Source organism: Emys orbicularis, chromosome 4 (assembly GCF_028017835.1).
Source record: "Emys orbicularis isolate rEmyOrb1 chromosome 4, rEmyOrb1.hap1, whole genome shotgun sequence".
Classification (NCBI taxonomy): domain Eukaryota; kingdom Metazoa; phylum Chordata; order Testudines; family Emydidae; genus Emys; species Emys orbicularis.
In genome coordinates this window covers 8,973,826-9,000,214 of record NC_088686.1, presented here as the reverse complement: position 1 = coordinate 9,000,214, position 26,389 = coordinate 8,973,826, and the positions used below count along the sequence as shown (strand labels likewise).

General features: G+C 47.6%; 1 protein-coding gene across 1 annotated transcript in view; it reads left to right on the top strand.

Moving 5' to 3' along the window:
* Positions 1-26,389, top strand: part of TXNDC16 (thioredoxin domain containing 16) — a 73,015-nt gene that overhangs the window by 14,229 nt on the left and 32,397 nt on the right. The window contains exons 3-14 of the mRNA XM_065402319.1: positions 2,550-2,753; positions 3,463-3,545; positions 4,590-4,663; positions 6,298-6,372; positions 6,627-6,748; positions 7,034-7,124; positions 14,253-14,409; positions 15,624-15,790; positions 16,991-17,051; positions 19,459-19,579; positions 20,707-20,853; positions 21,670-21,729. Coding sequence (XP_065258391.1) covers positions 2,585-2,753; positions 3,463-3,545; positions 4,590-4,663; positions 6,298-6,372; positions 6,627-6,748; positions 7,034-7,124; positions 14,253-14,409; positions 15,624-15,790; positions 16,991-17,051; positions 19,459-19,579; positions 20,707-20,853; positions 21,670-21,729 — 1,327 coding nt within the window. The 5' untranslated portion in view covers positions 2,550-2,584. The remainder of the gene's footprint in view (positions 1-2,549; positions 2,754-3,462; positions 3,546-4,589; positions 4,664-6,297; positions 6,373-6,626; positions 6,749-7,033; positions 7,125-14,252; positions 14,410-15,623; positions 15,791-16,990; positions 17,052-19,458; positions 19,580-20,706; positions 20,854-21,669; positions 21,730-26,389) is intronic.

The following is a 26,389-nucleotide window of genomic DNA, read 5'->3' as shown; positions in this document are numbered from 1 at the left end:
CGGGACCCAGCATCAGTCTGTTTCTCCCTCTGGATCCTTGGGCTCTGGGGAGGAGTGGGCAGAGAAACAGGAACTGGGTTGTCATAGGGCTTTTTTTAACTCTCTACTCCTGGGGGAATTTTTTTGTCTGTACTGTTACAGACATACTTGCTGACAGGTATTTTGAAATAAATTACCGAAATAATTGAAACTGGCATGATTATATAGTGTTATTTTGACAAATAAAATATGCAGAATTTTAAAATATTGTGCACAGAATTTTAAATTTTTTGGTGCAGAATTTCCCCAGGAGTACTTTTTATGCCCCTGGATGTTAAGCATCACTCAACAAGGAGCGGACAGACAAAATGGCATGTGGTGATAGTGTTGCTTACTATTCATCTTGGCAGAATTAGATTTTTATCATTTTGATGGATAATATCGACATATTTTTAAGCATTTTTTTTCTCTTTGTATCAATTTACATTTTCACAGTTGTATGAAATGCTGGGGAGGGGTCAGACAATTAATTAGACATTGTGATTCAAAGAGTTAAGGCTTTATAAACCGTTGACATAAATTGTCAATATCACGTATCAAACTATACAAAGGAAATATCCTTCATTTAACAAATCATACCTGTTTTTACTGTTCATTTGCTAGTCTCTTTGTAACAAGCTAATTTGAAAGTCTAAATCACTGAATTTTGACTCTAAGTTCTCAAACAGCATTTTCCTTATTTCTCCTGCCTGTACATTTAGATTATTATAGAAGGAAATATATTTTCATTGGTTAGTATGTGTACAGTGCAATCAGTGTTTACTGACGTTTACCGATAAATATCTAATCCTTCCAAGCATACTTACTATAAAGTGGAATTTGTGTGTACTTGTATTTTAAAGTGTCCTGTTTTCCTTGCAGAGAGCAGGAAAGGCAGAGTATTGAACACAGAGGGAGATCCTGAAGATTAGGTCTCTGTCTCTTTGCTAACTATCAGGGGATAGCCGTGTTAGTCTGTATCCACAAAAACTATGTCTATCCACAATTAACTATGTCTGCTGTTGGAGGGTGGCAGGATTTTGTGTTTGTTTTTGAGTACTACTGCTATAACAGCCTCAGTTAGTTAGGGTTGCCAGCCTTCCAGATTGTTCTGGAGTCTCCAGGATTCAAAGATTAATCTTTAATTAAAGATTATGTCATGCGATGAAACCTCCAGGAATGCGTCCAACCAAAATTGGCAACCCTAATAGCTGGGAGCACAAGATGTCACAGTATGCGGTTTCATGGTCTGTCTTAAACAGGAGGTGTTGAGTAAAGAAATCATCTGCAGCTATAGTGCAAAACAAAGGGGCTTCTATGCAGCTTGAATCCCAGCTTTGTCTCCCTTGTTCACCAGGGACCACACCTTGTTTGGAACACTATACAGCAAACAGTGACATCTAGTGGCTGAGTCATCTATTGCAAACCAACATTACACAGAAGAATCAAATACGGGTGACATTTTCTAATCCTGCAATACTCTTGCAAAGGCACCTTGTTATTTGTGTTGCTTCTGGATAGAAGAACAGCACTCCTTAGCTTTGGGAGGTTTAATGAACTGGATGCATGATTTTTGCTGTGTCAAGGTCACCCGAAGGCCAAGGGTCTGTGGAAGGCTCCCCAACAGAGCCAAGTTGCAGTGTTGCTAGCGTGTGGGGGTTGGGCAGCCCTGGAGAGAGCACCCATTGAGATTCAGGGGGCTCTGTGCCAGCTCCTCACCAAGGAGCGTGGAGGGGAGGAGAGGGAGAGCCAACACAGATCCTGCTGCAGCTCTGGCCCCTGTGCCGGTCCAGGGATGGCAGTTGCAACTGCAGGGCTGCCCTACATCCTGCGCAAAAAAGTTGGAGGCTAGCTCCAACTCCCAAAGTTTCATAGAGGTCCCCACTCCAGCTTTGTCGCAAGGAGAAGGGGGTGTGAATTTCACCTTCTGTGCATGGATGAGGGGGAAATGCAATAAACATCTCATGTGTCTGCTCTTTTCTTAACCAATTTGTGCACAGTAAAAAGGCTTGGTTGGCCCTTGCGTTACCCTGATTTCACTCTAGTAGAACTGGCGTAAAACTGGAGTAAAGAAGTGGCTAATCAGGCCTTTTGGGAAGCTCTTTATTCATGCAAGTCATGATCAGTAGAGTGTGTGAAGCTACTTTGATCCTAATCAGTTACTTGAGGTGGGGGGGTGGGGAGAGTTGTGCATTGAAAGATCTGTGTGTAGGTGGGCACTGTTTTCATTTCTGGATACTTGACTTTCTCTAACCATCTCAAAAAACCAAACCAAAACAAAAACAAACAAAAAAATCCCCAGCCCCAAACCACAGCCAAAGAGGGTTGCAAATATAATTAATAAGAAACAGGAATGGCCTGCAATTGTAATCAACATTAGCTTTGCTGTAACTGAATTCATCTGCTATTTTTATAGTTAGATAAACTCGCATTTTAATCACTGGTGTTTATTGGCCTTGTCACATTTGTAAATTACAGTCACAGATCTGGAAATCTATGTAAACAGCAGACAATTTTTTTTTTTTTTCCAGATGTGGCTTCTGCAGTGACTTTAACTGATGAAATCATGCTCCCCCAAATGAATGGATGGGTTTCTTGCTTCTCTTTCCTCCTGTTATGTACTTATTACATGGCTGCGGCAAGAAATGCAAATACACTGCTAGAGCTGAGCCCCCAGGAGTATGTCAGTAGCTTGCAGCCGGGAAGAGCATCCCTGGTTTATTTTAGTCGAGATGGTATGTATTTTAAATGTATGTGTTTTCATTATCCTGGCTTCGCAGGAGAAATAAGCAACTTGAGGGGAAAGTCTCATGTGCTTGTGAGAGCGAATAACATTGTGGCTGTGGAAAAGGCTCTTTGGTAATGGTGAAAATCAGATGGTCACAGTTCTTGGAAAACTTGAAACCCTAAATAGTTTGAAAGAACATCTCTTAGAGCAGGAATTTGCCAACCCCTCGGCATATTCCCGATGATCATAGAAATGTGAGGAGGTGAGCGCTTTCCTATTGTTGTTCCTGTTGGAGGCACCCATCCCGCAGGTTGAGCAGCCTGGGCAGATCTCTGTGTCTTTGTCAGATCCCCGTTGCCTTCATCGGAGCTCTGTGTGCGCGTAAGGAACTCCTTCTGTGGACTAGCTTGCCAAAAGGGGGTTGTATTTCTCTCCAAAAGTGCTTCCTTGGGGAAACAGGAAGTAACATTGCCCCTCTCTGTAAAATGGGAAACTGAGGCAAATAAGGCCAGCTTGTCATACCCGTTTCTGTGTTGACTAGTAGCCCTGCTGAAATCAGTGGGGAGACTTGTGGAGCAAGCTACTACTCAGTGCGAGTCAGGGTAACTCAGTCTGCTCCAGAGAGATTAGGTGACATTAGGTTTTGTTCTAGCTACTCTACCTGATACTCAAGAGGACCAGAGATCTAGAGAAACCAGCTCTTATTGGTGTTTCAGTTTCTCCAGGTGTCCGTCTGTTTCTGGAACAGCTAGAGAACTCGGTCGGAGCTCTTCAGGATTATGGGATTTCAGTGGTGAAGGTAAATGAACATGTCATTTGTTTTCCTAGCTGAGAAATGTAGACTCCTCAATAACGCGGCTGTTCTCTGGTGGGGCTGTAATTCTGATCACATGGGCACACGGGACAGTTCTCCGTACAGGTGGTTATGTTGTCACTGTCAGCGGAACAGATGTATTAATGTGTTCACAGCAGTCATCTCTAAACTGCAGCACTACCAATGCTAAGCAGCTAGTCGAGAAGGTGTTGTTGTCATCTGTCCGACCCTGCTCTCTGGGGGCTCTCTGCTCTCAGAGTTGGCTCTCTGCTGGCAAACCCCCGGCTTGCATGGAACTCCATTAAGCTCCGTTGGGTTCCATGTGAGTGCAGGGGTCTCCCTGCATGGATCGTGGCCAGGGACTCCCATGATGCATCCCCTCCCATCTTTAGTAGGGGAGGTCATGGTGCATCATGGGCGATGTAGTCTGAGCCCTGCCTACAGAGGACAATGGGAGGCACTATGGCAGCATTTCTAAATAGTAATATTTTCAATATTCAGATTTTGTCTGAAAAAAATCTACATTTACTGTGGGGGGAAAAACCACCATTTTGCAACCAACTGAACCTTTAATCCTTATCCCGAGGCAGGTTCAGCTTTCTAAAAGATGACCTTTTGGCTGAAATTTCACATGCTTGCTTTCAGTCCAAATATTTTGAGGAGAAGTATAAAGAAATTTTCCTCGGCCTTTTCTGTTAAGACATAAATGTTATCCTATGCAAATTAGCACATTGCTATCAAACATAGTTTGGGCTTACTATAGGAGTAACTGGGTGAAACTGAATGAAGGTAGCTAAATTATGTTTGTTTGAGAACCATGACTTGGAATTTCCTGACTTTTGTGCTTGTAAAATCTTAATCGTAACACTGGATCCCATTCACATTATCACTTAATTGCATTTTTGCCTATACAGTAGGTTTTAAAAGTTCTCTTTCATACAGTTGGACCATAAAATGCTTCCAACTTTATATATTTGTAGGTATCTGTCTGTGCGTCAAGATTTATAACGACTTGTTTTAAATACTCAGGTTAATTGTCTCAAAGAAGATGTATCAAGATATTGTGGGAAAGAAAATGCCTTAATGAAAGCATACCTGTTCAGGTGAATGGAGTTTTATTGCATGCTAGTGACTAAATAAAATACTGTGGATTGTTTTTGAAAGGTTCTCTGTTGCAAGGTTTTAAGGAAACCATGTCAGCAAGCTGACATGTCCGGTGCTAGAAGGATGTAGCACTGAAGGAGACACTTTCCACAGTGATCCTTTGAAACTAGTGCAAAGACCTCCATTTTAGATCAGGACCATCAGTAGCAGACAAGCTGTCTGCCAGTCCTAGAAGCCTCTCAGATTATCCAGGAAGTACAGGGAGGAACCTTTATCTTTCAATGATGAATCAGTATGGAAAATTCAATTTAAAATTGTGGCTTAGGTGAATAGCTGGAATGGATACCACAAGTCGCTCTTATAGAGTCCTAGAAATGTAGGGCTGGAAGGGACCTCAAGAGGTCATCTGGTCTACCCCCTCCGTCCCCATGCCCAGGTAGGTTTAGGTATCCCTAGATAGATCACTGCCCTGTAATAGTACTGGATGGGAATGGAAGGAATGGGTTAGACCTTACAAGAGGTGCCTGGGTGAATTTAGTGTGATTTTCTTGACTTTGTTAGAGATAAGTTGCTTGGTGTTATTCTGGAGGAAGCAAATACTTATACAAGGCAACTGCGGTCATTTTATACCAAGAACTGGCATGTAAGTGAACACTTTTTTGTTTCTTTTTAACAAACCAGGAGGCTGAAGTTACAAGGAACAGAGACGAGAGTCTGCTAGACTGCAAGATTTCATTACGGGGGGAAAAAAATGGACTGCATCTCCCATGGTTATATGACTGCATGCACCATGGTTATGTGACTCCCTTGATGCACTGTAGAGGTTCAGCCAGAGGTCAGACCATGATGCATCATGGGAAATGTAGTCCAGCCAGGGAGCCTGGCCCATGGAGGAGAATGGGGGCTGAGGCACCCAAATTACAACTCCCACGAGGCACTGCATGGCTCAGGAGCTGTTGACCTGATCAAAAATGAAATATTTCATTTAGATTTTCCTGGTGAAAAACTGAAAATATTTGGCAAAAATATTTTGTGAAAATTGGATTTTCAGTTGAAAAACACTGATGAAAAATTCCCAGTCAGCTCTACCTTATGTGGCCCAGCCACCACTAGAGGGGGACAGAGCACCACTCAGAGTAAGCATGGGTTACATTTGCTCACCACTGATCAGTCTCCCTACCTGACAAAGGATCTGATCCAAAGTGCACTGAAGTTAATGCAAAGTGGGCTAATACAGGATTCATTCTGGATCTCTTGCAGGCTTGTTAGATTGAAGACACCACCAAAAGCACCTAAGTGAGTTAGGTGCCCAACTCCCATAGACGTTCATATCCCTTGCACAAACGCTTTCCTTTTAACTGACCTGTCCCATTTAAGAGGAGTCTCTTGTCTCCTCTCAGATGAGCATTTTGGGCGATGTCTGTCTAAAAGATAAATGCACTAGTTCAACCAAAGGCATTGAGCTCAGTGCAGGAATTCTACGGCCTGTTATGCTGGAGGTCAGACTGCATGATCAGAATGATCCTGTCTGGACTTAGAATCTGCAAAAAGAATCAGGAACTAGGAAATACAGCTACATGGATAAATAACCTCTATGTTGATTTATGACTTGGTTGGTTGTTCTCTTTCCCAGAGGTAACGTATTGCTCAGAGAATTCCCCACAGATGCCCTGTTCGACGTGAATGCCATTGTAGCCAATACCTTGTTGTAAGTAGAGCGAACATTCATCTGTGTGAAATCATTTGCTTTGTTTTTTCGCTTGTTGCCTGACGCTTTGCATAAACATGAACTCGGTACATCCTGGGGGACTATTTCGGGGCAAATCGGAGCAGTTGCATCTGCTACTTCATGAGGCAGGTAGCCAGAGGTGCACCTGCTCTGGTCTGTGCCTGCAGTTGTGGGTGAAAATTTTCTGGTTTCTTTTGAAGAATGCTGTAAATGAGATTTTTATGTCTTCTCAGTGCCCTTCTCTTTAACGAAGTTAAATATATTACAACGCTGGTGGAGCTTCAGAATCTAGAAAATTCTCTGAAGGGAAGATCAAATGTCGTCTTTGCCTATGTGCCAGCTATTGGAACGCCAGGTACTAAAATCAACCTTCCATCTTAATATCCCTTCAGGAGCTTTTTCAGTTTTTTGATAAGATAGTGCAGAACTGAGTTTCTGACCCAGATCTCCAAACATCTTGGTTTCTTTTTAAAAGAAAGATCCATTTCACCATGCAGAGTATACTGAAATGCATGCCAATTAGTGAGGCATATATTTTTTTTTATGCCGATTCCGAAAATCTGGGCCGTACTATTTAGCGTGGGTGAGGGAGTGGGCTAAGAATGTATTAACTGGAACCCGTTTTTTTTTTTTTTTTTAGAGCACAGAGCAGTAATGGAAGCTGCTTTTGTATATGGTACTGCCCACCAGTTTGTTTTAACCACAGAAGCGGCGCTGGCGAAGGACATTGGGTGGGTATAACGGTCGGAGAAAGGGACTCATCTGAACTGCTTATGCTGTTGGTTTGGTTTGGTCACAGTCCCAGGTGGGAAGAAGTGCAGACCCAGGTTCTGAGTGCTCCATAAATAGCCCCGTTGAAATGAACGAGACTACTCGCGGAGGAGAGAACTCTTTGCAGTAAATGTGGCAGAATCTGTTTGTTTGCGGTTGGAGCAGCAGACGCGGGTGAACCAGGTTAGTTTCAGTAGAACTAGCACAAGCCTTTGCCCTAACGTTGAACTGAAAATGCAGCTGTGCTCCAAAGACTGTAAAAACCATCTGGGATGGCACACTGGCAGCTTCTCACTGATCTCCCTAGCAAATGCAGTCACTTTACCAGTGAAGAGCTGGTTTTTCTGACTGCCAGGCCTGCAGCTATCCCGGGGTCTGAGGGCCAAGCTTTGTTCTTCAGGACTTGTGTCTTTTCCTCCTCAACTGGCTGTGGTGCCCATCTCTCATCCTGGATGTTTTAACCCTCCACATTTACAACGTTAAGCAACCCCTGAAAAGTCAGACCAGGGAGAGCTGGTGGCTCTGTCAGTCACACACAGAACCAGAGGTCAGGATTCTGGGGCTGAGCAGGGAGGGACAGAGCACTAAAGTGAGGAAGCTGATGTTTCTGGGTGGAAGATCAGACCACTCTGTGCACCCGATTCTGAGAGGCATTGAGCCACCTCGGCTTCTGTTGATGTCAGCGGGATCAGAACCTATTTTCCCAGTACTCGTTAGGCTGGCACAATTTCTGTCTACGTGCCGACGTGGCTCCTATTACTGGAGAGTCACATACATCAATGAATTCAGTCTCACCATGAGGTGGGGGAAGTATCGTCCCCGCTTCACAGACTGGGGAGGAAGGCATGGAGAGATGATGTGACTGGCCTAGGATTACACAGGCAGGCTGTGGCAGAGCTGGGACTTGCACCCAGCTCTCCTGAGTTCCAGGCCAGAGCCTTAGACACAAGGCTGTCTTTTACTCAGCGGCCCCAGGGATGGTTTAACACGGAAAATTGGCAACTGGGGCCGCCCTGCCCCACTGAAGCTCGGTATCCCTCTGACGCGTGGATTCTACTGAGCTTTCCAGCTTTAAAAACCATGGGGTGAAATCCTGAAGTCAGTGGGAGTTTTCCATTGATTTTGGTGGGGCCAGGGTATCACCTCTGGTCCCTTTTCGATGTTTCTTAGTGATATGCTATAGATATCAGTGGCACCATGGGACTCTCCCAAAGCACGGCTAATGCCACACATTCCTTTGCGTCACATGGAAACTTGCAAAGGTTTCCAAAAGTGACTTGTGCCGCCGATCCCGGATCAGCAATGAAATACACGGCCACCCTGACAAAACGGAGTCAGGAATGCTGCCTGTCTTCCTCCTCGTGGGGCCCCGGAGCCTGAGGAGCTGCTCTCGATCTCAGCTGGTGCAGTGTCAGTGGGTTTCCCTTAGTTTTGCTTCTTTGAAAGGGAATCCAGCTTGAGCTTGGCTGGACTGGACTGTGTGATGCAAACAATCCGCAGTCAGTGCTAGTTTGGCTGGACAGGGGGAGATTCTCCTCCAGGCCAGGTCCCCTCTCAGTGACCCTCTCCCACCCTTCTGCTTATTGTTTGAAACATTCAAGCTACAAATTGAGAGAGATTCATTTTCGGGACAATTCACAAGACTTTTCAGTCACACTGAGGTGGGCTCTGATGGGAGCCCCTTGATTTGGCTGCAAGTTAATGCAGTTGCAAGAACGGCACTCAACCAGTCGTGCCCCTCTGCTTTTGAGAGCACAGACTTGCAGATCTGGTGGGGAAGGGAGGGAGGGACAGCTCTGTGGCACCTCCCCCCAGGAGGACTTGGGCAAAATACAGCACTTTTGAATGCAGCAGGCCTGCTGTCACCTTTCAGAGTAAAGCTGCCCTGTTAGTCCACCAGCTGCAGCATAAAGAGACAGGGAGTGTAGGTGCTCATGACGCCAACAGCTCTTTGGGGGGGACTCCTGGCTCAGCAGGGCCCTCAGCTATTGCAGAGGGACGTACGGCGCTCAGTCCTCTGCTGGTGTGAATTAGTGCAGCAACCTTGATTTCACTGGAGCAGAACCAGTTTACACCCGCTGAGGATCTGGCCCAAAGTTTGACGACAATATAGTACGTCTGTGGGTGTTGGAAAACACAGGGAATCAGCGTCTGGCTCACTCCGAAAAACCTCACCCAGGTTAGACTGGATGGGAATATCACACAGGTTGGTTTATGTTTTTTAGGCATTTCTGTGACCTTGAGGGTTATAGGGTCTGAGCACCTCACAACAACAATGCTAGTATCCCTATTTGAGGCACAATGAACAAGGCACACAGCAACTTGCCCCAAGCAACATGGGCACTCTGTGGTCAAGCAGGGAACTGACCCTCGGTCTCCCAGCTGCTAAACTCAGGCCCTAGCCACTGGACCAAACCGCCCACTTATTAAAGGTTGAAAACTGGAATCTAGACAAGCTATTTCTTTTGGGCCAAGCCTGGTTCCACTGAAGTCAAGGGACATGAGTGTAAGGCACCATGGAAGTCAAGTGATGGCCACACTCGAACACTATTCTGAGGCAGGGTGCAGAGACGTCAGTACTTAACGGGTTCCCTTTAGAGAGTGGTGTTGTGGCTTTGGCCCATCCAATGGATGCTCCAGTTCAACCACCGTTTATTGGGCTTGAGGACAGTTAGTTCCCTCTAGTGCAGGAATCCCTAGGCGACATTCTATGGCCTGGCTTATGCAGGACGTCAGAGTGGATGATCATAACGATCTTCTGCCCTTAACGTCAAGGAGACTAGGAGATCTCCAGCATGAGGTTGTGCAGGAGAAGTGAAGGGAAGGAGAGTGTCAACTGGATCCTGGTCCCGTTGAAGTAAATGGGAGTTTTGCTATTGCTTGCATTTTCCCAAGATGCAACCCCTTATGTTCACATGCTTATGTGGAGTGCTCAGGTGAACACTTTGATTGGCTTCCACGTTCCACAATTATTGTCTTGTCCTCACTTGTGAACACAGAGACTTGACATTTGAAAAACTCCCTGGAAAGGTTTGGGATTCAGATCATTGCGTCATTTCTTGGCTCCCCGTTAACTTTCCCCCCCTGCCTTTCCATGCCAATGATATTGCCTAGACTTGGGTGGGTGACTATAAAGGAATAGCTGGGTGGGTGACTATAAAGGAATAGCTGGAATTAAATACATTTGACAGAGTTCATAGAATATCAGGGTAGGAAGGGACCTCAGGAGGTCATCTAGTCCAACCTGCTGCTCAAAGCAGGACCAATCCCCAGAGAGATTTTTGCCCTAGATCCCTAAATGGCCCCCTCAGGGATTGAACTCATAACCCTTGGTTTAGCAGGCTAATGCTCAAACCATTGAGCTATCCCTCCAGGAGAAGAGCCACAAGAATGATTAAAGGATTAGAAAACCTGCCTTGTGGCGATAGACTCACAGAGCTCAATCTAGTTAGCTAACAAAGAGAAAGTTAAGAGGTGACTTGATTACAGTCTAGGAGTTCCTACATGGGGAAGAAATGTTTAATAATGGGCTCTTTAGTCTAGCAGACAAAAGTCTAACATGATCCAATGGCTGGAAATTGAAGCTAGACAAATTCAGACTGGAAATAAAGCGCACATTAATGGTGAGAGTAATTAACCATTGGAACAATTTACCATGGGTCGTAGTAGATTTTCCATCAGTGACAATTTTAAAATCAAGATTGGATGTTTTTTCTAAAAGTTCTGTTCTAGGAATTAGTTTGGGAAGTTCTCTGGCCTGTGTGGTACAGGAGATCAGACCACATGGTGACAATGATCCCGTCTGGCCTTGGACTCTATGGATCTATGAGCTTTCATCAGACATGTCTGCCAAAGGACACTTATGTTTACCCTTTCACCAGCCAATGTCTAACAAAGAAAATCATTCTCGTCATATCCTAAAGTGAGGATTGACTTTGCTAAATAGGGCAACTTTTGCTTTCCACATTGCAATAGCGTAAAGCATGACATGCTAATGAGGAAACATTATCTTTGATCGAGTTATCTGGCTGTCCACTAGGTGGCATGGTTGCAGTTTTTTTAGAACATTGACATAGGAGCCTAGACGTGTAGTAGTTAAAGAAGAACATCTATTATGAGAACAGGATCCGCAGCTGGTGTAAACCAGAGTAGCTCCATGGGTGTCAGAGGCACTACACCAATTATTACCAAGTAAGCATCCAGCCCAATGAATCCATCCTGCTGCAAGAGCAGGAACTAACTATTAATAGAATAAAACTTATATTTAGCTGTCCTATAGCGCTTGTCATCAGTAGATCTTAAAGCGCTTTGCAAAGGAGGCCAATGTCATTAGCCCAATTTTACAGATGGGGAAACTGAGGAACAGAGTAGGGAAGTGACTTGCCCAAGGTCACCCAGCAACAGAGACAGGAAAGAACCCAGGTCTCCTGAGTCCTAGGCTAATGCTCTATCTGCTAGGCAACGCTGCCTTTCCTAAACTGAAGCTACTTTTGATTTTAGTTTAAAGGCCAAGAAATTGTTCATACAGGGTTGCAAATGTAATTAATGAATCCCAAGTTGTCAGATGTAAAACACCATGAGCCCAGCCCTATAAACCCTTACTCCTGTGAGTAATCCTTTCTCACATGAGGATTCCTATTGTAGCCAATAACAGAGTAGATCCCATGGCATTTTTCATTATGAGAAAGAATGAAATAACCTCAAAGTCTGACTTCCACCACCATTGAAATCAATGGGGCCAGCTACCCAGCTCTGACTTCAATGGAGCGAGGCCATTTGACTCTGGTAGAGGGTAATTTGGTAATATGCATAGGTTTTAAAAACTATTTTGGCACAATACTGCATCTTAATGCTAGGATTGGTCGAATAGACCCCAGAGTCTTGAACACCCACCGGATTACCTTTGAATTTGAGCGTTGTCTGTTCTTGCTAACTTTAAAATCTTGTTGCAGATTTTGGCTCTCCTTTCTCTGTTGCATCAAACACAAGCTTGTCTTCGCTTTCAGGGCCCTTCATGGTCTCTGCCCACCCTAGCCCTCATCTCTCATTCTCTGTGGAGCTGTCGATGCTCATCTCTGCTCAGCCGTCATGCCAGCCTCGCTCCTTCGCTTGTCAAATTTTCAAACAACCGCCTTCGTGTTTTCTGCCACGCCGCCCCACACACTTGGGAGCATCCACAAAGCCACCCCCTTAGCCTCCAGATCCCTTCTCAAAACTCTCCTTTGCCGTGACGCCTACAAAAACCCTGACCACAGTTAGGCTCTTGGTCTGTGTGTTGACCGGTATTTCTCATCATTGTTTCCGGTACTCCTGTATCTATCAGCTGACTCTTGTCTTACGCTTAGATTGTAATGTCCTTGGGGCAGGTACTGTGTTTGGTCTGTGTATGTACAGCACCTAACCCAATGGGGTCCTGGTCCGTGATAAGGATTCGTAGGGATTACAGTAATACAAACAATAATAATAATTTTGGGATGTCTTAAATACAGTAAAAACAATGAGGAGTCCTTGTGGCACCTTAGAGACTAACAAATTTATTTGGGCATAAGCTTCTGTGAGCTAGAATCCACTTCATCAGATGCATGGAGTGGAAAATACAGTAGCAGGTATAAATATACAACACATGAAAAGATGGGAGTTGCCTTACCAAGTGGGGGGTCAGTGCTAACGAGGCCAATTCAATCATGGTGGATGTGGCCCATTTCCAACAGTTGACAAGCAGGTGTGAGTATCAACAGAGGGAAAATTATTTTGTGTAGTGATCCAGCCACTCCCAGTCTTTATTCAGCCCTAATTTGATGGTGTCAAGTTTGCAAATTAATTCCAGTTCTGCAGTTTCTCGTTGAAGTCTGTTTCTGAAGCTTTTTGGTTGAAGAATGGCCACTTTTAAGTCTGTTATTGAGTGTCCAGGGAGACTGAAGTGCTCTCCTACTGGTTTTTGAATGTTACAATTCTTGATGTCTGATTTGTGTCCATTTATTCTTTTGCGTAGAGACTGTCTGGTTTGGCCAATGTACATGGCGGAGGGGCATTGCTGGCACATGATGGCATGTATCACATTGGTAGATGTGCAGGTGAATGAGCCCCTGATGGCGTGGCTGATGTGGTTAGGTCCTATGATGGTGTCCCTTGAATAGAGACAGTAGTGAACTCTGTGGCAGACTGACAACGTCCTGCCATATCCTGCACAGACCTCATGGAATTAAGATAAACTTTAACGAATTAAGGCAAACCTTATTGAATTAGGGTTAATATCTTTGGACTCCAGTATATTAACAACGCCACTGTGTATGTGTTATTGTGGAGCTGTATGTACCTTCCCTAGTATAAGTTGGAGACTAACGTAATTCCTCCGGTTGTCAGCCCTGTGAAGCCACCCCCTGGGGAGGTGTGCCTATACTAGTTCAAAGTGGATTCTCCAGGGATCAATAGACAAAGAGGATTTTTGGATAAATGGCCTGGTTTTAAACTGGCTCAGGGCCTTCTTTCTGATCCAGCAAAGGAACAGGACCCTGGTCCCCGGAGGGCCCCAATCCTTAGGGAAGGGAAAGACTGGGCCTGTAAGCCTGGGTGCTTGTTCTGAGCTGAAGCTGTGATGAACCTGAAACCACAAGGAATGGCCCTGGGGTGGGGGGCTGAAGGACTGCTCCTGCCGGAGCCCAGATTCGGGTTGGGGTGAGCCCCGATAAGCTTATTAGCAGGCATGTAGACTCTTTTATTGATTTTTAACGTGGTTTCTCTGGAATGCTTTGTACCTTGCGAATACAGCAGGCTCGGATCGGCAGTGCTGTGCGGGACCGTGTCACTGTAGCAATGACACCTCTTACCCATCTCTGAAAGGAAAGCCAGCAGGTGTGCTTGGGCAGCCCGTCTCTGCTGGGAAATATACAGGGAAGGCAAGGGACTGTGCAGCCTGGACATACCCTGGTCAGAAGGGAGAGAAACACCCGTCTCCACCCAGAAAGGCCGCGGCAGGGGAGCTGGAAGCCAAGAATGGCTGCCCTGGCTGGATCACTGAGAGGAGACATGGGGGCATGTACCCGGCGCTGTGACAAACACAATCTCAGTTTATTGTTTTTCTCCTCTAGCCATGAAGATTCTGATGTATTGTCTGCTCGACTCTTCTTCTGCCATTGTCAGCGGGTCCCGGATCTGACCCAGCCGTGTAGGAGGACTCCCATGGTGCAATCACTGGCCACGCTGAACATCCACACGTATCTCAAACTGATGGCAGCACCCATTGTGGTATGGGTTTAAATGATACTCGCCATCATCTGCACTGCATGAAAGCACCCGAGGCTAGCCTGCAGCTGGGGCAGGTAGCCCAGAGCAACTCCATGCGCAAGGCCTGGGGTGTAAATCTTGACCCCACTGAAGTCAATGGCAAAACTCCCATTGATTTCAGTGGGGCCTGGGTTGGATCCCTGGGCTTTAGTGTGTTGGTTGGGAGCCCTGCAGAGGGTATTGTACCCTCCAGAGGGGCAGGGGAGAGAGAGAACTCAGGAGCCTGCCTCAGAGCTCTGCAGAGGGTGTTTATGTCCCTGCAGACGTTCAAGGGCAGATGCTCTGGCTGTGTAAATTGACTTCCATGGGTTCACACCAGCAGAGACTGCCCCAAACCTCTGTGGCTGCAAGGTGCCTGGGCCAGTGCAACCGCAGCTTTAGATCCCCTCCCCTGAGCTAGATGTGGGGAAACGGGTCAGAACGAGACCCCCCAGGAGGCATGGGACACCCTTCGTTGGGGGCGTTCTGTGCCCTGGCACGGTCATGCAGAAGATCAGTCATGCCTGGGTCTGTCATGCAGAAAATCAGTGGTCATGTGCTAGCTGCAGCAGCGTGATGAAAACAGGGAGGGAAAAAGAATCCAGGTCGTACTGCGCATTCCTGGTGGGATTTTCTAAGCCACCATAGGGATTAGGGTGCTGGGGGACAATGGTCACAGATAATAAGGTGCAGTGTTTTAATAGTGAGGGTAATTAACCATTGGAGCAACCGACCTAGGGGTGTGGTGGATTCTCCATCACCGGCAATTTTAAAATCTGGATTGGATGTTTTTCCCAAAAGATCTGCTCCAGTTTAACCACGCCGCTTGGACTTAAAGCAGCAATCAAGTGAAGGAAGAACCCATAGCCTGGGTTATGCAGGAGGTCAGATTAGATGATCACAGTGGTCTCTTTTGGTCTTAAAATCTATGAACGTTTCTGCCTAAATTGCCAGCATTTCAATGCACAAGATGCTCCTCCATTTAAATATCAACCCTAATGGGCGTATTCAGATGGAAATGTTCCAGATGTTGGTTTTGGGGTGATTGAATCCTATTTATTTAGGATAAACTAAAATAGTATCTCATTATCTACTTTGCATAACTTATCTAAAATCTAAGCTTGTTAATCACCTATGTGTGATCACTAACATACACCGTGAAGATATTTAACCATTTAATTGTATCTCTTCTCTAGACTGAAGTTGCTGAAGATCCAGAAAAGGTTTCAACTGTCCACCTACAGCTCGGTCTGCCACTGGTATTTATTCTCAGTCAGAAGGAGACCTATGAAGTTGATAAGAGAACTGCTGAGTTTGTTGCGTGGCAGCTGCTGGGGAAAGCAGGAGTTGCCCTCTTGTCAAGGTATTTAAGCTCAGTAATATTATGGTTTCCTATGAGCAATCCTTCTTTTGAAGGTGACTTATATCTTTGTGTTGTATTCAGGCTGACTAACAAGTGCTACATGTTCTGTTCTGTTATACCGGTATAGATTCAGAATAACCAGTGAAGTCAGTGGAATTACACTGGACTTATACAAAAGTAAATGAGAACAGAACAGGACCCTTGACAAGTTGTCAAGTTATTGGTCCCTGCATGTGGAGCTGTTTTGCTGACTCATCTTGGCAGTCAGATCAGGCTGGCCTCATTAGCATCAGCCCAGGAGTATAAAAGGGTTTATGCCTCTCTCCAAGTCAGAGGGGCTGTGTGGTAACACAGGAAGGAGAAATGGCCAATTTGGGAAGAAGCTCAGACAAAGGATTGTGTTTTGTTCTTAAATTATGAGTAAAGGAAAACCCAGGAAGGGACAGGAGTTGTGGATGCTAACCCAGAGTGTGTGCTGTACACTCTGCATGACAGAACTCCAAGTAGGATCGGTTTGCTATTTGTGATGCTATTATCAGTGAGCTGGGTTGTCAAAGGGCCGCTTGGAAGACCCTGTGCTTTTGCAGCCTGGTAACTCTGAACTCTCAGGCATCTCATGGCAATGTGCTTGCACTCTGTGAGGAGGGGGAACAGGGTGATGGCCGCGCACTTTGCAAAAGCCCTGACTGCTGACCTCTCAGAAGTTGCACTGTGGCAGCTTGTGCAGAGCCTTTACTTCTGGGTTTGGCTTTGGTCATCCGTCAGATTCCTCTCTGATGCCTGCTGGAACTACCTCCGGGGCTCCTGGCAGCCTCTGCAGCCGCTAGTCTAACTCTGCTCTCCCTGCATCCAGTGGTAAAACTCCCTCTGACTTCAGTGGGAGCAGAGTCAGGCCAATGCCACTTTTGAAACCCATGCCCTTCAAAACGGCACCGCTAGAATTCACACGCTTCTCTGCTTTACTTTGAAAGAAATAGCCAAGACACACTGGCCTAGATCCAGGGCTACGGCTGAGCAGCCTCGCAGCTGAGGAGGGGGTGGGCAAAGGTAGCCTGTTATCTCCCCTTGATTAGAGGGTCAGACGCTGACAGCACCCCTATGCTGCTAGAGAAGCACCAGTGCCCAGGAGTTAGGCAGTATTCAGGGGAGAATGTTACTTTATCCATGACACCATTTAACATCTGATTTATATTTTGAAAGGGACTCCGTACATCTGAACGTTCTTCTCCAGTCTAACATAGCCCTCAAGACAGCAGAAGAGGTTAGTTGTTGTATTTATTCATGACACGATTGGTTCACGTTTAATCTGATTGCTTTATCATAGTGCACTTCCCGGTAGAAGTTCAAGGTGTTCTTTTTTTCACGATTGTTTTCCTCGCTATTCTTTAACCAATCCCCTTGGACGCGTAAAACTGACATTTCTTCCCTTATCAATGCATAACGGCACGGGCTCGTTAGTGTAGGGCTGCTCATGGCTGCTGACACTGAGCTACTGGCCAGGTCTACACTATAAACGTACATCAGTATAAGTACGTCGCTGAGGGGGGTGAAAAATCCACCACCGAGCGCGACACAGTTCTACCGACCTAATGCCCCCGTGCAGACAGCGTTGTGTCGATGGGAGAGCTCCTCCCGCCCACATTGTGTTACCTGCACACATTAGGGCACCAGGATAAGGCCTTTGTCTGCAGCCATATTGTAAAGGCTAAAGCCTACGGCCTTCGTCTGCAGCCAGATTAAAAGAGCAGCCAAGCAGCAGCCATTAGCCGAGAAGCAGGAAGTCACATCCTGTCCTAATGGCACCCACTATCACCAGATAAAGACAGATCTTAAGATGGTTAAAGAAAACTTAGTTGGATAGTATCCTGTCTGGCAAGAATCCACTTCTCAACCGTTGTGGTTGTGAAATCCTCATTTCTGTATTGTTTTGTCACTACCACCTCTCGCGGAGGTGGATTCATTATACAGGGGGAAGGATAGCTCAGTGGTTTGAGCATTGGCCTGCTAAACCCCCGGTTATGAGTTCAATTCTTGAGGGGTCCATTTAGGGATCGGGGCAAAAATCTGTCGGGGGGGCAGGAGCTGGGCCCAGATTTGTTCAAAAATTCATCACCAAAGAAGGATCATCTAGTGGTGAGGGCACTAACTTGGAGCCCTGGGTGCTAGTCCCTGCCCTGCTACAGATTTTCTTTGTGACCATGGGCAAGTCACGTAGCCGCTCGGTGCCTGAGTTCCTCACCTGTAAAATGGGGTAGTAGCACTGCCTCACAGGGGTGTTTTGTAGAAAAAATAGGTTACAAGATTGTGAGGTGCCAGGTGGTCCTTAGGTGGGGATTGTATGATTACCTGAGGTATGTAAAACAGAAAGCTGTCAAGATTGTAGTCACAGTTCCAATTCCTCTCTGATAGATTTCAGTCTTATTTTGATTGCAAGTTGCGATTCCAGGGGCTCTCTGTATTGTATGTCTTGTACAGCACCAAGCACATAAATACAAATTAATAAGGGTATTTCGTGGTGCTGCACAAAATAACCCCTTAGCGGAAGGGTAGATGTTCATGTTACACAAAGCAGGCCTTTGCTTTATGGTTTGTAACAGAGGAAGAAGGTAGAATCCGGGCACGAATCTAAGTTAGGGGAAGGAAAGGTTCTTGGACTCCTATCTGAATGGGAGACCTTTCTATGCTAGAATCCTTCTCCGTGTCAGGGTTGTGGTTACTCCGCTGCAAACGTTCGTTAGAATTCTTATTTTCTGGGAAGACCAATAATGCATCAGCGTTCCATTCACGTTCTTGATCATCTCAGGGGAACTGCTCGTGGCCCCAGCAGTTTGTCTGAAATGGACGGGCGATGGTATCCACCTGCAGAGCAGAGTTTTGAGTGAACGTGTTGCATAATTTGTAGACAGCTGCAAAAGCAGGTGTTAGCCGGTCGGCAGCTTTTGGCGGCTCATGTGACACTAATGTAGCCTCCTGATCGAGGCCGGCCGCCAAGCGCACACTGGTCTGTCACTGGAGGGAAAACAGACGCAGGCAAGGCAACAATCAGGCGTGTTTTGAGTAAGATCCGCATGAAAAAGAGGCTTGCTCCAGTTCTCCTTTTTCACCAGTGCCAGTGGCTGGAGCACATTAATGGCAAAACACAGGGCTGGGAACCCTCTAGATTAGTATTAATATGGGGTTTTAAAGCTACAGTCCAGAGACAGTAGGAACTGCCTGGTCCCAATACTGAACCCTGCCGGGTAACTCCCATCGGGGAAGGGGTGTTGGCAGGGTAGTTCTTGTGGCAGCATTGTCTCCCCAGTTTGTTGCTGTTGCTCCCAGTTCTTGCCCGTTGCTCTGTGCTGACTGTAAGTTTGCCCGGGGAATAGGAGAGGGGAAGAGGAGAGTCACCCAGCGGACACCGCAGCGACCCTCCGGGCAGGAGGAGGAACTGCAGAGGCATCTCGACTTGGAGGCCTGACGTTCCAGCTGCCGAGTGTGAGAGTGTGGAGTCATGTGCAGCAGCCCTAGAAGTCTATTGACCTGTCCAAAAACAAACAAAAAGTGGCCACATGGTGCCATTGAGCCCGCCCTTGCCTCCATTTTATATTGCAGCGACTCCAGCCATTCCAGAGCACAGGTGCAAAGAAATGCCCTTGTGTCCCAGCTGGTATTTTTCTCTTCCCCAGGGTGCGCCGATCAAATACCTGGTTTTGGAAGACACTGATGAAATAATAGCCCTTGTGGAAGGCGAGATAAAGGGCGAACAGATCCAGGAAGATGAGGATGAAAGTGACAATAATGACCAGGGTAACGTTGGTGTTTGGAATTCTCCTTTTCACACTTAGTCCCGTGCTAGTTAATTACTAAGGAGAGTTACTCATACAACTAGTGCCTCCTTGCTAGAGACATTCTGAAACATATAGAAGTAGTGTAGTCGCATTGGCCTACGTGATCCAAACCGGCTTGGGGCCTTAATTTTTAAGTGTCCAACTCGAGACACCTCGAGACAGGGCGGGTGCTCGTCACTGTCAGAAAACCAGGCCCCTTTGAGGTATTTCAGGTCAGGCCCCCAAAATCTGGAGCCACTTTTGAAAATATAGGCTGCCCTCTTTTGAGAGCCCGTGTGTGCTGTGCTCAAATCCCATTTGTCTTACATGCCCGTGTAAGTCTTCCTTTAAAATACATTCCTAGAAAGTTGCTCATGTTTTCCAGTAATTTCACATAAGAGCTAAAGGAAACAGCCAAAATGAAGAAAGAAACAGCCGGTGTGAGTCTGAGGAAAACAAAAATGTGAATGGGATTCCTAGATAAAAGTATTCTTTATTCCAAGGGTTACATCCTCAGCTAGCATAACTCTGCATCTTTCCATTCATTTCGGTGAAGCTCAGAGTTCCTAGCAGAATAGTGTTAAATAGTACACCTCTACCCCGATAGAACGCTGTCCTCGGGAGCCAAAAAATCTTACTGCGTTATAGGTGAAACCGCATTATATCGAACTTGCTTTGATCCGCCGGAGTGCGCAGCCCCGCCCCCCCGGAGCGCTGCTTTACCGCGTTATATCCGAATTCCTATTATATCGGGGTAGAGGTGTATATCAGTAGCAAGTCTTGACTGCTGCTTATTACACTGATCAGAACAGTCTCCCTCTTGTTCCCCATCTGCCTGTCCTATCCACCTCTTGTTTCTCATCTCATAGTTAGACTGTTAACTCTTTGGGGCGTGGACTGTCTTTGTTGTAGGTATGTACAGCATCTAGCACAATGGGGCCCTGATCTTGACTGACGCCTTTAGGTGCTACTGGAATATACATATGCATCATAATAAATTGCTTGGTTTCTTCCTGCTTTTGCGTTTGGTCTTTTCAAACCCTGGCAAACGTTGAGTTCCTGCTGCATCTGTGTGCTCATGTTTATGTGTACGTTGATTTGCTCTAGACATTCAAGATGACCAGGTGATGGAAGCGGTTTACAGAGACAGGAAGCGAGAACTCCCTTTGGAACTCATCCGTACCCTGACAGAAGAAACTTTTAATGCTGCTCTGATGGAGAACACCCACATGGTGGTGCTATTCTATGCCAGTTGTGAGTACAATACACATATCCATATCACCATGGGTGCACATTTCTTGTAGAGTTTAGTATATTGTTAGAGTGCCTGTATTTATTTAGTTATTTCTATTTAAATAATAGCTGAAAAGATGCCTGTGTGAGGCTCCATGTGTCCTCACGCACCCTGAACAATACAATTACATCGATTTCTGTAATAGATTAATACTGAACAGAGATAAGCTTTTTATTTTTGAAGGTCTCCATATAAAATACCTAGGTATTTCTTTTGTAGTGACATATACATTCAGTGTAATTCTACCTTCCGCATAGCAATCCTAGTGCCAGAACAATTCACTACGTTAAATTGGAGAGCTACTGTCGCTGTCTGTCATGATGGCAAAGCTTGAGACACTGAAGAAGCATGATCTATAGCAGGGGTAGGCAACCTATGGCACGTGTGCCAAAAGCGGCATGCGAGCTGATTTTCAGTGGCACTCACACTGCCCCGGTCCTGGCCACCAGTCCGGGGGCTCTGCATTTTAATTTAATTTTAAATGAAGCTTCTTAAACATTTTAAAAACCTTATTTACTTTACATACAACAATAGTTTAGTTATATATTATAGACTTATAGAAAGAGACCTTCTAAAAATGTTAAAATGTATGACTGGCACGCGAAACCTTAAATTAGAGTGAATAAATGAAGACTCGGCACACCACTTCTGAAAGGTTGCCAACCCCTGATCTATAGAGAGTAACCCATCCTGTTGACCAGGAGTGACTCCGGCTCTGCCGACAGACAGGCCGTATGTGATGTACCGCTCTTGACAGTGTCTCTTGTATGTTGCAGGGGAAGCGGTGTCTCTGGCGATGTTGCAATCGTATGTAGAGGTGGCCATTGCGTTAAAAGGTACAGTGCCAAAGCTCCATTGCATTGTTAAAAAGCAGGCGATGTTCATATCCTGTACCATGTCCTCGTTTTACAAAGGAGGAAGTTTAACTGATGTGTCTATACATAGGCGCCGATTCTGTGGGTGCTCCGGGGCTGGAGCATCCACAGGGAAAAAAATGGTGGGTGCTGAGCACCCACCAGCAGCCCCCCTGGAGCTCCTCACCTTCCCCGCAGCACCTCCCACCTGCCGGCGGACCCCACCAATCAGCACCTGCCCCTTCCTCCCAGCGCCTCCCGCCCACCGCAATCAGCAGTTCTGCGGTGTGCAGGATGCGCTGGGAGGGAGGGGGAGGAGCGAGATTGGGGCGCGCTCAGGGGAAGGGGTGGAATGGGGGAGAAGGGGTGGGGGGTGGGGCCTTGGGGAAGGGATGGAGTGGGGGCAGGGCCTGGGCCAGAGCACCCCCTGGCACATTAGAAAGTCGGCGCCTCTGTGTATATGTACAGTGGGTGAAATCCTGGCCAAACTCGCCTTGAGTGCTATGGGGAGAGGATTTCATCCAGTATATATACACGCACATACAGACACCCGAGGGCTGCTCTAACTTCTGCAGGCTTGTAATAGCCCCTTAGAATACATCTACACTGCAATAAAAGACCTGGCCTGGGTCAGCTGACTCAGGCTTGCAGGTCTCGGGCTGTGGGGCTATAAAATTGCAGTGTAGATGTTTGGGCTTGGTCTGGAGCCTGGGCTCACAGACTCTGCGAGGGGGGGAGGATCTCAGAGCCTGGGCTCTCCCCCGAACCTGAACGTCTACACTGCAATTTTATAGCCCCACGAGCCTGATTCAGCGGACCCGGGCTTTGAGACTCGGTGCCGCGGGTTTTTTATTGCCGTGTGGACATACCCTTAGGGGCCATTCTATTGCGAGGATCACTGGAGCTCAGTATTATCCAGCCCCGCCCCCAGAATGTCCCCTCCTGTTCCTGACACGCCCTCCCTGTACTGGGAGAGCAGCCCAGGAGGGACTAGCGTAGAGCCACGCTGGAGGGAATCCCCCGCTGCTGACCGAGGGAGGTGTAAAGTCCTTTTGTGCCACTCTGGGACCTTCACAGGACTGAGAATCTGGCCCATAGAGTCAAATTCTGTTTTCTGTTACATTGGTGTAAATCAGTTACTCCATTGACTGCACTGGAGTTATTCCGGACGGATGTAAATGAGAGCAGAAAATGGGTTGCAAGTGGGCATGAATGTGGACAAGTCCAGTCTGAAATATAAATAGCAGCAGGTGTCAAGATATGGTCTTAAAAGCAAGGAACGTGCTAACATCAGGGACTACTCTTATTTGGTATTTGCATTATCGACGCTCCTCTGAGCCCCACGCAGGGATCAGGGCCCCATGTGCTAGGGTGCGGTACAGACGTATAAGAAAATGACCGTTCCTGGGCCAAGGAGCACGAGGCTCGTGTGTGAGTTGCTTGCAGTGTGAGGGGTAAACGAATAACATCCTGGAAACAAGAACGAGAGCCGTGTACGAGATGGGGAAAGTCACCCTTAGGCACGAACAGTCGGTAGCTACAATAAGGAGCACATAGGCGTGCGCAGGGGGTGTGCCTGGGCACACCCTAATGCAGGGCAGGCAGAGCTGTGGGGGGGCGGGGCTATGTGCTCCCGCGGGGCAGCATGTATGGCGCCGCGCTGAGCCAGACGCTGCTAGGGGCCTCCCTCATGGTTGGGGGTGGGGGGTTGGAAGTGGCGGGGGGCAGTTGGGAGACAGGGAGCAGGGTGGGTTGGACCGGGGGGGGTGGGGCGCTCTCACCTCGGGGGCAGCTCCCCCCTCCCCAGCATCCCTGCGTGCAGGGGAGAGTCTCGGTAGAGGCAGGGCAACTCTGTACGCTGCCTCCCTCCCCCCTCCCAGCGCTGACCTGGTTCCCAGCCCATTGGCCAGGAACCCCGGCCAATGGGAGCTGTGGGGGGGCGGTGCCAGAGCTGCCTGACCACGCCTCCCCTGCAGGGAGGGGGAGGGAGCTGCAGGCAGAGAGAGCCTCAGGAGATTCTTCAGGGGGACAAGGAGTCCAGGGCAGCCTGGGGGGTTAGCGGGGGTCTGGCGCTGGCAGCAGCAAGTGACCTGGCCCCAGCCCGCTCTGCTCCACCCCACCGGCTCCCAGCGTTGCTCAGTGGTGGGGGTTTGGGGGAAGGGGTGGGGCATGCTGGGGCCGGGTTGCTCGCTGGTGCCAGGCTCCCCACTAAGCCCCCAGGCTGCCCTGGACCCTGTGTCCCCCTGAAGCACAAGGCCCCCCAAAGCACGGGGTCCAGGGCGGTTGCCCCGATCCGTCCTATGGTTGGGACAACTCTGCTTGGGCACCACCAAAAATCATACAAACCTGCCACCTCTGATTGGATAGGGGGTGGGATTATGGGGTGGTGGATAGGGGCGGGGGTCTCTGGAGGGGGCGGTCAGGGAGCAGGGGGGGTTGGATGGGGCATGGGAGTCCCGGGGTCTGTCAGGAGGCGGGGGGTGGATAGGGGTCAGGGCAGTCAGGGGACAGGGAGCAAGGAGGGTCGTGGGGGGGGGTGTCTTTGGAGGCGGTGGTCAGGGGACAAGGAGCTGGGGGGGGTTGGATGAGTCGGGAGTTCTGGGGGGGCTGTCAGGAGGCAGGGGTGTGGAGAGGAGTTGGGGGAGGCAGGGAGCAGGGGGGGTTGTATGGGTCGGGAGTTCTGGGGGTCTGTCTGGGGGTGTGGATAAGGGTCGGGGCAGTCAGGGGACAGGTAGAGTCCTAGGGGGGCAGTCACGGGACAAGGAGCAGGGAGGCTTAGGTAGGGGGTGGGGTCCTGGGGGGCAGTTAGGGGCAGGGGTCCCAGGAGGGGGTAGTCAGGGGACAAGGAGCAGGGGGAGTTGGGGGTTCTGAGGGGGGAAGTCGGGGCGGGAAGTAGGAGGGAGTGGATGGGGGCAGGGTGGGGGCAGGGCTAGGGCATGGCAGGGGCGGGGCTCCCTGGCTGCACACCCTAATGAAATGGGCTGCGCACGCCTATGAAGGAGCAGTTACAGCAAACATGAGGACAGTGGCAGAAGGTGAAATAACTCTTGGGCACAAAGAGGCAAGAACCTGCCATAGCAGGATGCCCGTGTGAGACTCCCGGGGGTACCCAGGGTTGGGAGGTACCTCACCACAGCCTGCCCTTAGTGCGAAGCAATCTTGTCTGCACCTGCTGTGGGACAGCTCCCTGAAAACCCCAGCCTCTGGCACAAGCACTGCCTTCCAGGCCTCTGCAGGCTTTGCTCTCTCTGGACAGGTAGCAATAGGTACATCCCCTGCCGTGTCCAGCCCCTTCTCCACGAGACACTCACCGAGTCACCAGGCCTGCTCTTCCCAAAGGAACAGTACTTTGCTTAAGCACTGAGATATATTTCCAGGGAAAACAAGAATGGGTTTCTTGTCAAAGATTAGAGATTCAAATAATAGTGAGTCCAAATATTGGAAACCAGCGGTTACATATAAAAGAAAATAATAACACGCTTTCTAGAGACTAAACTTAATGAAAAGTCACTCTCTTGTCTAAAGAAGTTTATCGCACCCAAAGTTCTCTGCAGTGGTTTCAGCCAAGCCTGAACTTTTGAGGTACACCTCCAGATAGGGTTCACTCCCCCTAACTCTTCCTGTTAGATTTTGTTTTCCCTCTGATGTCCTCACAGTCCTTCATTTGCCTTCAGCTCAGACTCATGATAGGTGAATCATTGTGAAGGAGACAGTGTTCAATTGACATGTAAACAATAGATGCTACCGACTTTACGGTCTTATTTTCAGTGTCTATACACATAACTCCGTACGCAGTATCTGTACATACATTTCACGATACTAATGACCAGCGTGACACTGGCTCTCATTTGAGACCTCATGCGACATTCTTTGGTGAACCCAAATGTACATCAGAATCTGGAGATTCTTGTAAGCCCCTTGACAACTGGCAGTAGGAGATTCTTGGGTCACAGCCCCCAAACCAAGGAATGTAAAACAATGGTGCCCTTGGGGGATGGACACTGTCCTAATTACCTGTAAAGCCTCATAGACCCATAGTAATGTAGAGCTGGAAGGGACCTCGAGAAGTCAAGTCCAGCCCCCTGCACTGTGGCAAGGCCAAGTAAACCGAGACCATCCCTGACAGTTGTTTGTCCAACTTGTTTTTAAAATCTGCCAATGATGGGGATTCCATGACCTCCCTTGGAAGCCTATTCCAGAGCTTAATGACCCTGACAGTTAGAAATTTTTTCCTAATATCTAACCTAGATCTCCCTTGCTGCAGATTAAGCCCATGACTTCTTGTCCTACCTTCAGTGGACAAGGAGAACAGTTGATCACCTCCTCTTTATAACAGCCCTTAACATATTGGAAGACTGTTATCAGGTTCCCCCTCAGTCTTCTTTTCTTAAAAAAACAGGGCCTGTTTAGTCTTAGCCTTTCCTGATAGATCAGGTTTTCTAAACCTTTGATCATTTTTGTTGCTCTCCTCTGGACTCTTTCCAATTAGTCCACATCTTTCCTGAAATGTGGTAACCAGAATTGGACACAGTCCTCCAGCTGAGCCCTCACCAATTCTGAATAGAGTGGGACAATTACCTTCTGTGTCTTACAAACAATAGTCCTTTTATTAAACCCCAGAATCATATTAGCCTTTTTTGTA